Consider the following 16,274-nt stretch of genomic DNA (forward strand, 5'->3'; position numbering starts at 1 on the left):
CGAATAATAATATGCTTATATTAGCAACTGGGACTGAAGAGCAGGCAGTTTACTATGGGCACCTCTGGGCACCTTTCATCCAAGCTACTCAATACTGCCTCTGCAGCCATAAGAAGTTAACTTAATACATTAGTGAGATCGTGGGTGTTTATTTGATGAACAGATACAATTATTCTGTCATAACTTAACATCTTATATTGAGAATTCCTATTCTCAGATATTACTTCAAGACCGTGGTTGAGATACTTATGCAAACGAGCTGCTTAGAGGCTGAAGCGTGTTATTTTGGGCCACCACCTCTGCACTCTCTACAGTCCACTGATGTTCCAGCTTTCTACATGACCAACTTAAACCTACTCTTTAAAAGCCACAGTAGGCCTACAGTGCCCACACACAGAGCATTTCAGTCATGGGAGCATTTCAGTCATGGGAGAATTTCATATATGGGAGCATTTCAGACATGGGAGCATTTCAGTCATGGGAGAATTTCATACATGGGAGCATTTCAGACATGGGAGCATTTCAGACATGGGAGCATTTCAGACATGGGAGAATTTCAGACATGGGAGAATTTCAGACATGGGAGCATTTCAGTCATGGGAGCATTTCATACATGGGAGAATTTCAGACATGGGAGCATTTCAGTCATAGGAGAATTTCAGACATGGGAGCATTTCAGTCATAGGAGAATTTAATACATGGGAGCATTTCAGACATGGGAGCATTTCAGACATGGGATTCTGAAGGGACAGGCAATACTTTGCCGTGATAGGCTCATTCATTTTTTATCATAGAATGCGCTAACGATAATAAAATGACATGTTTTTACTTGGAGATGGCATGACATGAGACATTGTGCAACAAGTAAGAAACATTCATTTTAGACTAGACCCAACTTCTCCATTCTCACAGCTCTATCGCGCCGTACAGTGTGTGCATGTGCTACCCCTTACTAAAGAGCAATGCTTTCTTTTTCTATATGACAGTTAAGAAGATGTATTTTGAGAAGCATTTTAAAACGGGAATCAGCAGCTGAAACAATAACGAAGCGTACTCTCCACCCCTGTTTTGGTAAAAAGCTGAGGGGTGTGGCTGGAGAAATGTAAACACACTCAGATTCCTAGACAGAGCTATGGATGCAAGGATTGATCATCCATGACAGCAAAATTCTAGTTTTAACCATGTTTTGACGCTATATATGTAACGGCGTTCCTCTTCCTCTTCATCCGAAGAGGAGGAGCAGGGATTGAACCAAAATGCAGCTTTGCGATTTGACATGATATTTATTAAACAAAACAYAAAATACYACGAACACTTGAATAATTACAAAACAACAAACGACGTAGACAAACCTGAACATACYAACTTACAWGAAACACGAAGAACGCACGAACAGGGAAATGACTACACAAAACGACGAACGAACGAAACAGTCCCGTATGGTGCAACAGACACTGACACAGGAGACAACCACCCACAAACAAACAATGTGACCCCACCTACCTTAATATGATTCTCAATCAGAGGAGATGAAAACCACCTGCCTCTAATTGAGAACCATATTAGGTACCCAAACCAACATAGAAACAGAAAACATAGACTGCCCACCCAAACTCACGTCCTGACCAGCTAACACATACAAAAACTAACAGAAAACAGGTCAGGAACGTGACAATATAGTTTTGGTTGACATTTACTTTGTTTACTTTGAGTAAAACCAGCTTATATTTTGGGGTTCTGATGTTGAACTGAGCTCATGAGGCATTTATACATTTTATTCTTCAAGGATCAATGGTACCCATAAGATAAATTGTAGTAACTGCAGATTGCCCCTTTAAAGTGTGTAGATCGTCTTTCATTATGTTCTTTGCTAATTTTTTCAAAGTGGCATTTCTGGTGTCCAACTCTTCCAGTAAAACTTTCAATGTGCTTTGATGGTCGTGCATGATAGGCTGGCGTGGTTTAGGTGCCGGGGCAGAAGAGGCTGGTTGGAGAACCTATGGCTCATTGAAATGGCTCATTAAAATATCTGGAATGGAATCAATGGGACAGAGTCAAACGTTTTGTTTCCATGTGTTTGGTACCATTCCATTGATTCCATTTCAGCCATTACAATGAGCCCATCCTCCTATAGCTCCTCCCACCAGCCTCCTCTGTGGCAGGGGGATGTAAAAAGCTACCAGGAGAAGACAGTCAATCAGTCAGTCAGTGATACACAAACTACACTAGAATGCCCATCTGCTGTGAGAGAGAACCCATCCTCTACCCAAACTGACGAGGTAGTCCAAGTACTTCCTCTCTGGTCTGTCCGATGACATGACACACATTACTCTAGTAGCCTGTTCTGTTCTAGCAGGAATCACCGTGGTGAGTCTCACCTTCTTTCACAAGTTCTCGCTCAGCCTTGACCCAGACGACTACTATAAGCAACATGGGAGAAATTGTAATAGTTAGGCTACTGCCATGTACAGTGTGGGTCTTTATTCTGCTGTTCAGCTTGTCTTTAGTTTTGATTGCATTCGGAGTACTCACTTACTGTATATTTTCTCTAACATGAAAGAAGTCCATAGATAACATGGGCCCATAAATGATTGTACTATTACAATGGTACTTTGATACTGTATCAAATGAGATTTTTTCATAATTGTTTGTGAAGTTTAGTTTACTGACAGTGGAACAACCATGCAAAATGAACTTCCTTATATAAAGTATAGGCTTATCACACCATTGAATTATTTTGAATCTAATGTATCCAAATATGGGGCAGCGCATATTTCTCTTCAATGGCCCATGCAGGTGGGACTAAATGCCATTTAGTAAATGGTCTAAAGACATGGGGGCGTGACAAGTTGGTCTTAGTGTTCTGAGTGTGCACATACGTTGCCTTAGAGTTCTAAATGTGGAGGGTGTCACCACACTTTATGGCATTAAAGGCGTGCAGGAAGTGGCCTAGTGTTCACTGCAAACCACAGATCTTAAGAAGAGAGAGCAGTCTTCTTCTGCAGGTCTCAATGGGTAAGTACCATATTCATGTCAAATAAACAGAATTTACCAGCCGATTATGTTAATAGACTGTTTTATGGAAAGATCTATGGAACAGTGTTTTTCTTTGTGCAGCATCTTTCAAATCTATAAACTGTTATTGTTTAGGTATTTCCTTGGAAAGTCATGGATCACTTCTGAATAGGCCATGCTAATACCAGAAGCTAACCTCCTGGTCTAACAGCTATGTCTTTTATTAGGCTATTGGTCTTGGGACTACACAGGATGTGGATCAAACGACACTAGAAAGTAAGAAAGTAGTTAGTGCTATTACTGTGTAATATATATACATATATATTTTATGTTATTATACATGGTTGATATAGTGTATTACTCTCCGATGCATGTGATTTGGATACACACTGTAGAGTACAGGACACATGGTGTTCTGTCTATAGGTCATAGTGGCACTCTCAGGATATTTTGTTTGTGTCCATTTCATTGCTCCATGGTGCTGGAGGTGGAAAGTCCCTCCAACACTCAGCACTGTGGCCTTGTTGGCTGATGGGCTAAAGGCATGAGGGTGTTGTCCAATCAGCAGCTCCGCCTCGCAGAGCGGGAAGTAGCTGCTCAGGCACGTCAGCCAATGTGGAGTGTGGGCTCTGAGGCGAGGCCCTCCGGAAATGAGTCGATGCGTCTGAGCAGGCAGGCAGTTCCTCAGACCACAGACAGACTGCCCCTCCAGGCTCTGTCTCTGGAGTATCAATCTATATATCTATACACCAGCACACTCTGGCGGTCTGTCCGTCTGTCCCTGTCTTCCGTCTGTCTCCGCGACCTGTCAGAGATAACATGGTAGCGAGAAGTGTCCTGCACCATCAATGGATGTGTCAGTAAGAAAAAATGTTGTTTCTCCTTGCAAGCGAGCCCAGTGTGAGAATGTGTTGGGAACGGGATAGCATGTAAGTGGCGTAATTCTTTCTGACTTTCCTACCTACTTTCCTACCGAATTTCTTACCTCCTCAGTTTCTGAGTATTTGGTGATGCAGTGAAAGAGAAAGCTGACTGTATTATTAAGGTGCCATTGAGGTTCGGTTGATCTCAAGCTCCTGGAATTGATGATAAATACCCCTACTGGTGTGGAAGGGGATGGCTATGATTGTTTCAACTATCATCCTTTCCCAACAATGACTTTATGATGGGCACTGCTGGACAGCTTATTTTATTGGGAGTTATAAAGCAATGGTTATTTTGTGTGTTCAACTGTTTACATCCAACAAATGGTGTGCTAGTCATATTGAGTCCTGTTTACACGAAACAAGATCACATTCTCACGGGCACTCACGGTGCTTAATTTGTAAATTGGAAGGTGCCGGAACAAAAAGTGAGTGTGAGATGGGGTTGACCTGGGTAGCATTGCATGAATATCATCACATTTGCGTAGTGGGACTTACAGAAGTTGCACACATGGGGGGAAATAAAAGTGGCCTGGGGTCCGTGAAAGTAAACGCATTTCATGCAATTCTACGTCCTTTTACATGACTGGAGACATAATGACATAATCTTTTTTTAATGCTGCGTTCAAAACAACTGGGAACTCGGAGCTGGGAAATCTCCGACTTCCGACTTCAGTGCATTCAAGACAACTGGGAAATCGGGAAAAAACAAGCTCCGACTGGGAAACGGTCATCCAACTCTGAATTTTTAAAGAGTTCCGAGTTGTCTTGAAAGCCCCATAATACTGCACAAATGATCGAAATGACAGACTACTTTGACACTGACAAACTGAGAATCTGAGATCAATGAAAACGACTTTGTCTTGAATCCATCAATAGTCTAGGCCTAGGTATGTGGAGATACATATTGTATGCCAGGAGCGCAACTTTCACTGGGGACAAATTCTAAAATGTGGCAGTTTTATCATTGGAATGTGATACAAAACAAGGCATAGGTGTGCTTTAGGTGTGCTTTAGGACCATGCAGACGCCTCTGAGCATTCGGGTAGGCTGTTTGGAGTGTTTATCCGAGTGGATAAAACAAAAAAATAATACTAATTATGTCCCCCCCACTTCTAAAACCAATATTGCGCCCCTGTTGTATGCTACAATATGAGGAGGAAATGGTCCTAAAAATGCTTTCCAGTTTCACTGACTCACCCAATGATGTGCAGCTCACTAGCTGGTGATGGCCCATGTGCTCGTGCTAAAAGCCTCTCTCGTTTGGTAACACTGTGGCTGGGACATGTACGTCAAAGGTTACGATACAGTTAAGGATACTGATCTTTTGCTCACTGTACCTGTTATGAGTAGTCATTCAGAGAATGTGTCTCACAGTAGGTGAGAGCACACTGTGAATCGTTGACATTGTACTTTTGTTTCATTTAGTTTCTCCTCTAGAACCATGGGTTATGTTGAGTAGTTTTCCTGTGGATTGTTCGTGGCAGCAGTAGGAAGTAGGTTTGAATAATAACCTGGTATGTTATACCTGCCACTCCTGTTTACATTTCAGTTCCTGGCAAAAAAGGAATTCTCCATTCCTGATAAGTGTCTCTGTCTCACTACTATGCCCAGCTTACTGTTATTTTCAATGGTGGAAATTCAACATATTTTATAAAGGTTTGTCAATGTTGAAAATTGATTACCATGATAACATAATCCCGTGGTTGAAATGTTACCCTTGATGACTTTTTGCAACTCCAATGTATTTTCCACATAGATGCCCTTTAATAAGGTTTGTTATTAACTGCAATGAGTTAGGCATTATGCAAACTAAGGGACCATTCTGCTCATGCAGTCTCCCATTGTAAATAAGAGAGTAAAGTTCCTAATTTTACCTATCTGTCCTCTTTACAACCACACATATCCAACACCACAAATAGTCAGAGCATGCAGTCAGGGTGAATCCGTCCATAGGTCCCACACCCTGTATGCCTTTTGAACAGTGGTTATTGCTTCCCAGTGGAAACTACACAAACATCAGAAGGTGGCAGCAGGACAGATGAAGGCTTTTTCGAGCAGACACCACAAACAGGTCAGAAATAACCAAGACACCCTGCTGTTCTTCGAGCAGACACCACAAACAGGTCAAAAATAACCAAGACACCCTGCTGCGTCCAAAACACTCCAATCTGCTTGCCTCATCAGAGTCCAATTTAGACACTAAAGATGGGGAGCATAAACACATTTTAGAGGCATTTGCAGAAATACTTCCTAATTTTCTTCCCCAGCCTGATCCGCTAATCAGACAATTTTTTTGTTTAACTAGGCAAGTCAGCTAAGAAAAAAATCGTATTTACAATGACAGCCTAGGAAGAGTGGGTTAACTGCCTTGTTCAGGGGCAGAACAACAGATTTTTACCTTGTCAGCTCAGGGATTTGCTCTAGCAACCTTTTGGTTACTGGTTCAACAATCTAACCACTAGGCTACCTGCTGCCTGGAGACTAAGCTACATTCCTGCATCCTTATTGAACCTCCCTGCCTGGCTGTTTCCTCTTGGAAAGTTCAACGACCTCTGATTTACTCTGGGGAGAGATACAGCTCACCCCCTCCTCTTTTCCATCCTCCTCTAACAGTCAGACCCTACTCCCCTGCACCTGTCCCTTGGATCTCAATGTTAAACCCTATCCCTTCCTTTGGTGCTCGGCAGTCATTTGTAAAAATGTGTAAAATTGCCTATTTTTCTTCCCTTGTTAGTATATTTGTCTTTATGTCTGGAGGGAGTCGTCCCTCCCAGAAGGCAGGCAGCCATCGCCAGGCCAAGGAAAGACAAGGCAGGCACACAGGGCTGCCAAGCAGGAAGCACACCACAGAGGGTGCAATCAACAGCTCTGAAAGGGCATGAGACACATTACAGAGGAAACGTCCAGTTTCCTGTTTGCTTGTCGGGTTTAGGGTCAAGGTTTGAGACTGCAGGTTTTCGGCTGTATTAGGGCTTTAGAGATTCAGAGGAGAGTGTGGTGTGTGTGTCTCTGAGTCTGCCTTAGTGTGTTCTCTAAGCTGCTGCTGGGGCACCCAGCTATTATGACTGGGGTTTAAGATTGGGTAGCAGACTTGTTGGCTGCGGTGTTGATTTTTTGTTTGTTTGTTTCTAAGTCTACACTCTTAGGGAAAAAAGGTGCGATCTAGAAGCAAAAAGGGTTCTTCGGCTGTGCTCATGGGAGAACCCCTTTGCTCATTTGAAGTTGCTAAAAAGGTGCTATCTAGAACCAAAAAGGGTTGTTTGGATGTGTTCACTTGAAGAACCCCTTTTGGTTTCATGCAGAGCCCTTTCCACAGAGGGTCCATCATGGAACCTGGAACCAAAAAAGATTATCCTATGGGGACAGCCGGGGGAACCCTTTTTTTCTGAGAGTGTATGTAGAATTGTCATGGTGTTTCTTGTAACTTTCAAAGTGGAGAGAAAGTTATTGGGTCCGGATGTAAGATGTTTTCAAGGACTGAGGTGTTTCAAAGCTGTGATGGGAAGTATTACTTATTTTTGATTGTTGATATTTTGTTAACATGGTCCGCATTCTCAAGTCCTTGTGCCGTTTGTTCATTGACATGCTGCTGTTTTGATGCAACCAGATTTAGAATTCACTGTCAGACTTGGGTTCAACGAGAAATGCAGCAGCTGAACGATTATTTTAGCGTTGCATCTCAGAAATGTCAAGTTAGATACGTTCAGACCACTGCCAGCTCTGTGATGTGTAATTTGATGTGTTATTTCTCTCTCTCCCTGTCCTCAGAAACATGGCTTCAGCAGAGATCTACTGGCCTGTCCCAATGAGGGCCATCGGTGCCCAGAACCTGCTCACCATGCCAGGAGGTGTGTGCCATTCTGGGTACCTCCACAAGAAGGGAGGGAGCCAATTCAGCCTTATGAAGTGTGAGTAGCCCTACAGTACATAACATTACATTACATATATAACTTTCATGGCACATTCATGTGCACTGTACCAAGGGATTCTGACAAAGGTCTGAGATGAGTTGCACTGCATACTTTCATCTCATCACAACGTTTAGTTCATCAGCCCCCGAGCAGGGTTGGAGATTCATCAAATTAGGAACAATATATGAAGTTCATTTCCAAAACGATATATCCACCTATTTTTCACATTTGTGTTTTTTCATCAGAAATGATTGCTTATGGGTACCTTCATGTGTGTGTAAAATATTACTGTTCTCAGATGTTTTATTCATAGATTTTAGATGTGTAACAATTTGATGTCTCTCATTGACCGACCTCATGCCATGATTAGATATTGAAAGAACACACCAATCTCTTTCATAATTTCTTGAAACAATAAAGACTAAATTTACCAACATGTCTGAAAATGGATATATAGCATTTTAGAATGAAACTCTTTATATTTGCTAGAGGTCCTCGATGCCTGCCATCGAGGACCTCTACAGGACCTCTACACCAGGCGGTGTCAGAGGAAGGCCCTAAAAATTGTCAAAGACCCCAGCCACCCCAGTCTTAGACTGTTCTCTCTACTACCGCATGGCAAGCGGTACAGGAGTGCCAAGTCTAGGACAAAAAGGCATCTCAACAGTTTTTACCCCCAAGCCATAAGACTCGTGAACAGGTAACCAAATGGTTACCCGGACTATTTGCATTGTGTGCCCCCCCCAACCCGTCTTTTACGCTGCTGCTACTCTCTGTTCATCATATATGCATAATCACTTTAACCATACCTACATGTACATACTCCCTCAATAAGCCTGACTAACCGGTGTCTGTATATAGCCTTGCTACTCTTATTTTCAAATGTCTTTTTACTGTTGTTTTATTTCTTTACTTACCTACACACACACACACACACACACACACACACACACACACACACACACACACACACACACACACACACACACACACACACACATTTCGCACTATTGGTTAGAGCCTGTAAGTAAGCATTTCACTGTAAGGTCTACACCTGTTTTATTCGGCGCACGTGACAAATAAACTTTGATTTGATACCTAGGTTATTGTATGTGTGAGACCTTTCCTTACGTTATCTTTCTTTCTTACAGGGCCTCTTCGCTATATAATCCTCCACAGGGGATGTGTGTATTATTTCAAGAGCAGTACCAGTCCTGCACCGCAAGGAGCTTTCTCTCTCAATGGCTACAACAGGTCGGTGTCCACTATTGTCATGCAGCTGTCATTTGCACATGAATTTGAATAGACTTTGGCAAGACATGTTGGCATTCTCACATAGGCCTACATATGATTATCAATGTTTGAAATACAGCTGGCATTGTCCTTTGCAATCAGTTTTTAGGCTGAGAAATCCTGATCAGATGAGAAAGTCTGCTGACAATGAAAGCATTTCTTAAGTGTTGGTGTGCCACTTTCTGCTAAATGAGATCATCTCTATAAAGGTCATGAGTTTTCGCTTACGAATACCTAACACGGGGGGTGTCAAGTCACCTACATAGGTGACAAGTCAGTAATAGAGACGGCACTGTTAAACCATGTCTTTTCCATATTTGTTTGACATTTTGAAAAGTGAAAGTGGATACTAAGGAATCCTAGCCTGTGGTGATCCATTTAGTTCCTCCTCCTACTGCTTCCCCCTGAAGGCGCATGCTGCAGTACCATAGGGGTAGCGTTAGAACTGTGTAACTGTGTAATTACACATCTGGAGTCTCTTCTCTCTACTTTGGCCTTGCATAAATAGAGCTTTAATATAACAATTTGACTGGTCTGTGACTCATTGAAAACCTTTCCCGGTCAAAGGAATAAAGCAACCTCACAGAGAGATAACATACACAGGGAACTTTATTGCGGCTTGTGCGGTTTGGCTGGGATGTGTTTCGGAGGACGCGCGGGTCTCGACCTTCGCCTCTCCCGAGTCCATACGGGAGTTGCAGCGATGGGACAAGACTGTAACTACTAATTGGATACCACGAAATTGGGGAGAAAAGGGGGTAAAAAAATAAATATATATATTGTCACGGGCGTCATAAGAAGTGGACCAAAGCGCAGCGTGGTGAGCGTACATATTCCTTTTATTAGAAATGACGCCGACAAAAACAATAAACAATACAAAACAACCGTGAAGCTTAAGGGCTATGTGCCACAAACAAAGTTAACTTCCCACACTGAAAGGAGGGAAAAGGGATACCTAAGTATGGTTCCCAATCAGAGACAACGATAGACAGCTGTCCCTGCTTGAGAACCATACCCGGCCAAAACATAGAAATACAAAATCATAGAAAACAGAAACATAGAATGCCCACGCCAAATCACACCCTGACCAAACCAAATAGAGACATTTAAAAGAAGGCTCTCTAAGGTCAGGGCATGACAGTACCCCCCCCCCCCCCAAAGGTGCGGACTCCGGACGCAAAACCTGAACCTATAGGGGAGGGTCTGGGTGGGCATCTATCCGCTGGGGCGGCTCAGGTGCAGACGCAGACCCGCTCCACCACTGGCTCACCCCACTTTGGTGGCACCTCTGTGGCGGGGACCCTCGTCGCTGACCCCGGACTGGGCACCCTCGCTGCGGGCCCCGGACTGAGCACGCTCGTGGGGCCCCGGACTGGGACCCTCGTTGGAGACTCGGACTGGAGGGACCGTCGCTGGAGGCTCCGGACTGGAGAACGTCGCTGGAGGTCCGGACTGGAGAGAACGTCGCTGGAGGCTCCGGACTGGAGAACGTCGCTGGAGGCTCCGACTGGGGACCGTCGCTGGAGGCTCCGGACTGGGGACGTCGCTGGAGGCTCCGGCTGGAGACTGTCGCTGGAGGCTCCGGACCGCGGGCCGTCGCTGGAGGCTTCGTGCCATGACTCCTCACTGGAGGCTTCTTGCCATGGATCATCACTGGAGGCTTCGTGCCGATCATCACTGGAGGCTTCTTGCCATGGATCATCACTGGAGGCTTTCGTGCCATGGATCATCACTGGAGGCTTCTTGCCATGGATCATCACTGGAGGCTTCTGCCATGGATCATCACTGGAGGCTTCTTGCCATGGATCATCACTGGAGGCTTCGTGCCATGGATCATCACTGGAGGCTTTCTTGCCATGGATCATCACCGAAGGCTTCGTGCCATGGATCATCACTGGAGGCTTCTTGCCATGGATCATCACTGGAGGCTTCTTGCCATGGATCATCACTGGAGTGAGGAGACGTATGGGCAGTCTGGTACGTGGAGCTGCCACAGGGCACCAGGCTGGGGAGACATACAGGAGGCCTGGTTCGTGGCAGCAGGCAAGGACTCACCAGGCTGGGGAGACATACTGGAGGCTTGGTTCTTGGCGCTGGCACCGGATACACTGGGCCGTGGAGGCCGCACTGGAGGTCTCGAGCGCAGAGCTGGCACAACCCGTTCTGGCTGGATGCCCACTTCCACCCGGCAAATGCGGGACGCTGGCACAGAGCACACCGGTCTGTGAATGTTCACTCGAGACACCGTGCGCATCTCCCCATAACACGGTGCCTGACCAGTCACATGCTCCCCACGGTAAGCTGGCTCAGGTCTATAACCTGACTCCTCCAATCTCCCCGTGTGTCCCCCCCCCAAAAAAATGTGGGGGCTGCCTCTCGTGCTTCGCTGACTTGCCTCCTCATATCGCCGCCGCTCTGCCTTAGCTGCCTCCAGTTCCTCCCTTGGACGGCGATACTCCCCAGCCTGTCTCCAGTGTCCCTTACCGTCCAGGATCTCCTCCCATGTCCAGGAGTCCCTTTCACCAAGCTGCTTGGTCCTTTGGTGGTGGGAAGTTCTGTGACGGCCGTCGTAAGAAGTGGACCAAAGCGCAGCGTGATGAGCATACATATTCCTTTTATTAGAAATGACGCCGACAAAAACAATAAACAATACAAAACAACCGTGAAGCTTAAGGGCTATGTGCCACAAACAAAGTTAACTTCACACACTGAAAGGAGGGAAAAGGGCTACCTAAGTATGGTTCCCAATCAGAGACAACGATAGACAGCTGTACCTGATTGAGAACCATACCGGCCAAAACATAGAAATACAAAATCGTAGAAAACAGAAACATAGAATGCCCACCCCAAATCACACCCTGACCAAACCAAATAGAGACATAAAAAGGCTCTCTAAGGTCAGGGCGTGACATATATACAGTTGAAGTCGGTAGTTTACATACACTTATGTTGGAGGCATTAAAACTTGTTTTTCAACCACTCCACAAATTTCTTGTTAACAAACTATAGTTTTGGCAAGTCGGTTAGGACATCTACTTTGTGCATGACACAAGTCATTTTTCCAACAATTGTTTACAGACAGATTAATTCACTTGTAATTCACTGTATCACAATTCCAGTGGGTCAGAAGTTTACATACACTAAGTTGACTGTGCCTTTAAACAGCTTGTAAAATTCCAGAAGATTATGTCATGGCTTTAGAAGCTTCTGATAGGCGAATTGACATAATTTGAGTCAATTGGAGGTGTACTTGTGGATGTATTTCAAGGCCTGCCTTCAAACTCAGTGCATCTTTGCTTGACATCATGGGAAAATCAAAAGAAATCAACCAAGACCTCAGAAAGAATTTTGTAGACCTCCACAAGTCTGGGAGCAATTTCCAAACGCCTGAAGGCACCACATTCATCTGTACAAACAATACTACGCAAGTATAAACACTATGGGACCACACAGCCGTCATACCGCCCAGGAAGGAGACGCGTTCTGTCTACTAGAGATGAATGTACTTTGGTGCGAAAAGTGCAAATCAATCCCAGAAAAACAGCAAAGGACATTGTGAAGATACTGGAGGAAACAGGTACAAAAGTATCTATATCCACAGTAAAACGAGTGCTATATCAACATTACCTGAAAGGCCGCTCAGCAAGGAAGAAGCCACTGCTCCAAAACCGCCATAAAAAAAGCCAGACTACGGTTTACAACTGCACGTGGGGACAAAAATCATACTTTTTGGAGAATATCCTCTGGTCTGATGAAACAAAAATAGAACTATTTGGCCATAATGACCATTGTTATGTTTGGAGGAAAAAGGGGGAAGCTTGCAAGCTGAAGAACACCATCCCAACCGTGAAGCACGGGGGTGGCAGCATCATGTTGTGGGGGTGCTTTGCTGCAGGAGGGACTGGTGCACTTCACAAAATAGATGGCATCATGAGGGAGGAAAATTATGTGGATATATTGAAGCAACATCTCAAGACATCGGAAGTTAAAGCTTGGTCGCAAATGGGTCTTCCAAATGGACAGTGACCCCAAGCATACTTCCAAAGTTGTGGTAAAATGGCTTAAGGACAACAAAGTCAAGGTATTGGAGTGGCCATGACAAAGCCCTGACCTCAATCCTATAGAACATTTGTGGGCAGAACTGAAAAAGTGTGTGCGAGCAAGGAGGCCTACAAACCTGACTCAGTTACACCAGCTCTGTCAGGAGGAATGGCCCAAAATTCACCAAACTTATTGTGGGAAGCTTGTGGAAGGCTACCCGAAATATTTGATCCAAGTTAAACAATTTAAAGGCAATGCTACCAAATACTAATTGAGTGTATGTAAACTACTGACACAGTGGGAATGTGATGAAGGACAAAAAAGCTGACATTTCACATTCTTAATGTAAAGTGGTGATCCTAACTGACCTAAGACAGGGAATTTGTATTTGGATTAAATGTCAAGAATTGTGAAACACTGAGTTTAAATGTATTTGTCTAAGGTGTATGTCAACTTCCGACTTCAACTAAAAATACATATAAACATATTACCTGAACATGCAACATTGTAAAAAGGCCTGCCCTCTTAACCTGACTGGCCTTCAGACCTGTCAGTCACCTATCACAATTTCAACCATTCAGGGAGCTTGGGGAGTTTCTCCAGGGATCCGCACCTCATGTCAGAGCAGGATCACCTGCTGTCTCGAGGAGATGCAAATTGTGTAGTGACGGACTCTATCTTGAAGTGTTGTGCAGCCATCGAACATAACCACAATCATATAAACATCTTCATATGGAAGCAGATGTGTCCGCACGTGTGTTTGTGTCTGTGGTGACAAAGTGTATAGATATGGGCCTTAACATCCAGTTCTGACAGGACAACACTATAGTGGGCAGAGCGTAATGAATCAGCAGAAGTTACTAGCGGGTGAGGGCATATCCAGCCAATCGCTCAGACGAGCTCCAGCTAGCCATTTGTACAAACAGAAATAACTCAGTAATAACGTTACAGGGAATAGTAATAGCAACTACTACCAACAGTAGTAGTAAACACCCACAAATCTCAGCCATAACAACAATAACCACGACTCTGCCCTCCGCAAGGGGGAATTCTCTACAGCTGAGCAGCCTGGTACACTGAAACATGGCCAGACCAGCAGGCCCATACAGCTCCAACAGCACACAATATCACATGGACGGCATGAAATGTTTGTCACAGCAATAATGTGACAGTAACAGTAATAAATGAGTTAACCACTGATATGGTTGAACCTACGAAATGTGAAATCGGATTGGTCAGAGTGAGGAGGCTTACCGCACTGTGTTTTCCTATGTCTGTGTATCTATTATAGTGTATGTGCATGTGGTCTTCTCCACCGTGTGGTTTCAGTTTCTATTTCTCTCGTTGGCAGGGTGATGAGGGCAGCAGAAGAGACCACCTCCAGTAACGTGTTTCCCTTCAAACTCGTCCACTTCAGCAAGAAGCACCGGACCTATTACTTCTCAGCAGCCAACGAGGAAGAGAGAAGGGTGAGAGGCGATATGTACAGAACCTCTCACATCCCTAGTAACATTACAGCAATACATAGATCACGTAATCCCGATTTTTTGTTGTTGTCTACTAACAGAAATGGATGCGAAACCTGCGAAAAGAAATTGATCACCATAATGACAGAAGGGATTCACATTTTACAAAGTAAGTCAACACATCCCTTCACACAAACATATCATCTGCGGTCACTTGCTCTTTCTGATAAATGGTAGACAGTTTGGCTCCGATTAACTTTCTGAGCATGCAGGTTTGATCTCGTAGGATATCTCTTGCTGTGTTACAGAAAGTATGAATGGGAGTCCGTGAATGCATGATCAGTGAATCAATTCAATAGAAGGTGATTGATGTGGTCCTCTCTCTGTTGACATAGTGACTCTGAAAGTGATGCGGACAGCTTCTATGGATTGATAGAGTGCCCCATGGACATAACCTATGCCCATGATGACCCAGGAGACAGTAAGTGACAGGACTCACAACATTGTTGGACATCAACATCAACCTTGGAGGGGACAATTACATTACATTTTCTCAAGAGCAATTCCTGAGGGGGACACCAAAAGTAGTGCTGTAACACATAGCCTACGTTTGTCAGGACCCGGTGCAAGAAACAGTCACTAATAATTGGCAGAACCCAGAAGATGAGGCAGACACAGCAGTACTAGAGATGGTGGTTTAATAAAAAATAGATATCTTCCAAAATACAAAAGAAAATCCACAAAGTGGTAAAAACAGCAAGGGAAAAAACAAACCTCAAAAGACCAATCCAAAAATACACGAGAACAAAACCAGAGAACCTCTGGAAAATCCAACAAGAGAAAAATGTTCACAAAGGCTGGGGCTGGGTGCTAACATACAAACACTGAGCAGAGCAGGAACTAAGGAAACACAGGGTTTAAATACTTACAAGGGAATGACACACAGGTGCAAACAATAAAAGAGCAAGGAAAAACAAAAAGGTAACAAAAAGGTGCAATGGGGACATCTAGTGACCAAAACCAAACAGTCCTGGCCAAAACCTGACAGAATCCCCCCCTAGGAACGGCTCCTGACGTTCCTACCAGCCTTCTCAGGGTGGAGGACCCTGAACTGACGAATGAGGTCAGGGTCCAGTATGTCCTTGGCAGGAACCCAGGAGCGCTCCTCGGGACCGTAGCCTTCCCAGTCCACCAGATACTGCCAGGACCGCTGCACCCGGCGGGAATCCAGTATCCGGTGGACGGTATAAGCCGACTGGCCTCCGATGACACGGGGCGGAGGGGGAGGTCTGCCTGCCGGGATAAGGGAGAAAAAAACAACAGGTTTTAATAAGAAATGTAAAATGTGGGATTGATTTTAAGGGATCTGGGTAAGTGCAGGCGAAAAGTAACGGGATTGACTCTCCTGGCAATCTTAAAGGGACCGATGAATCTCTGGGACAGCTTGCGAGACTCCACCCTTAGCGGTAAGTCTTTTGTGAGAGCCATACTCTCTGGCCGGGGTACAGGGTAGGACCGGGACGGCGACGTCTGTTGGCTTGTCGCTGGTACTGCTGTGAGGAACGCAGAAGATTAAGACGGGCCTTCTTCCACGTAAGCCGACAGCGTCTGATGAACCTCGA

At 44.6% G+C, this 16,274-nt stretch overlaps 1 protein-coding gene across 1 annotated transcript in view; it reads left to right on the forward strand.

The window, feature by feature from the left end:
• Window positions 1–2,858: 2,858 nt before the first annotated feature.
• The window catches only part of LOC111961379 (SH3 domain-binding protein 2), a 28,804-nt gene continuing 15,388 nt past the window's right edge, over window positions 2,859–16,274 (forward strand). Inside the window, exons 1-7 of the mRNA XM_023983592.2 lie at window positions 2,859–3,015; window positions 3,243–3,291; window positions 7,710–7,849; window positions 9,004–9,106; window positions 14,538–14,655; window positions 14,754–14,821; window positions 15,048–15,133. Of these exons, the coding sequence (XP_023839360.1) occupies window positions 2,898–3,015; window positions 3,243–3,291; window positions 7,710–7,849; window positions 9,004–9,106; window positions 14,538–14,655; window positions 14,754–14,821; window positions 15,048–15,133 (682 nt within the window). The 5' untranslated portion in view covers window positions 2,859–2,897. The remainder of the gene's footprint in view (window positions 3,016–3,242; window positions 3,292–7,709; window positions 7,850–9,003; window positions 9,107–14,537; window positions 14,656–14,753; window positions 14,822–15,047; window positions 15,134–16,274) is intronic.

This window comes from Salvelinus sp. IW2-2015, linkage group LG4q.1:29 (assembly GCF_002910315.2).
Source record: "Salvelinus sp. IW2-2015 linkage group LG4q.1:29, ASM291031v2, whole genome shotgun sequence".
Taxonomy (NCBI): domain Eukaryota; kingdom Metazoa; phylum Chordata; class Actinopteri; order Salmoniformes; family Salmonidae; genus Salvelinus; species Salvelinus sp. IW2-2015.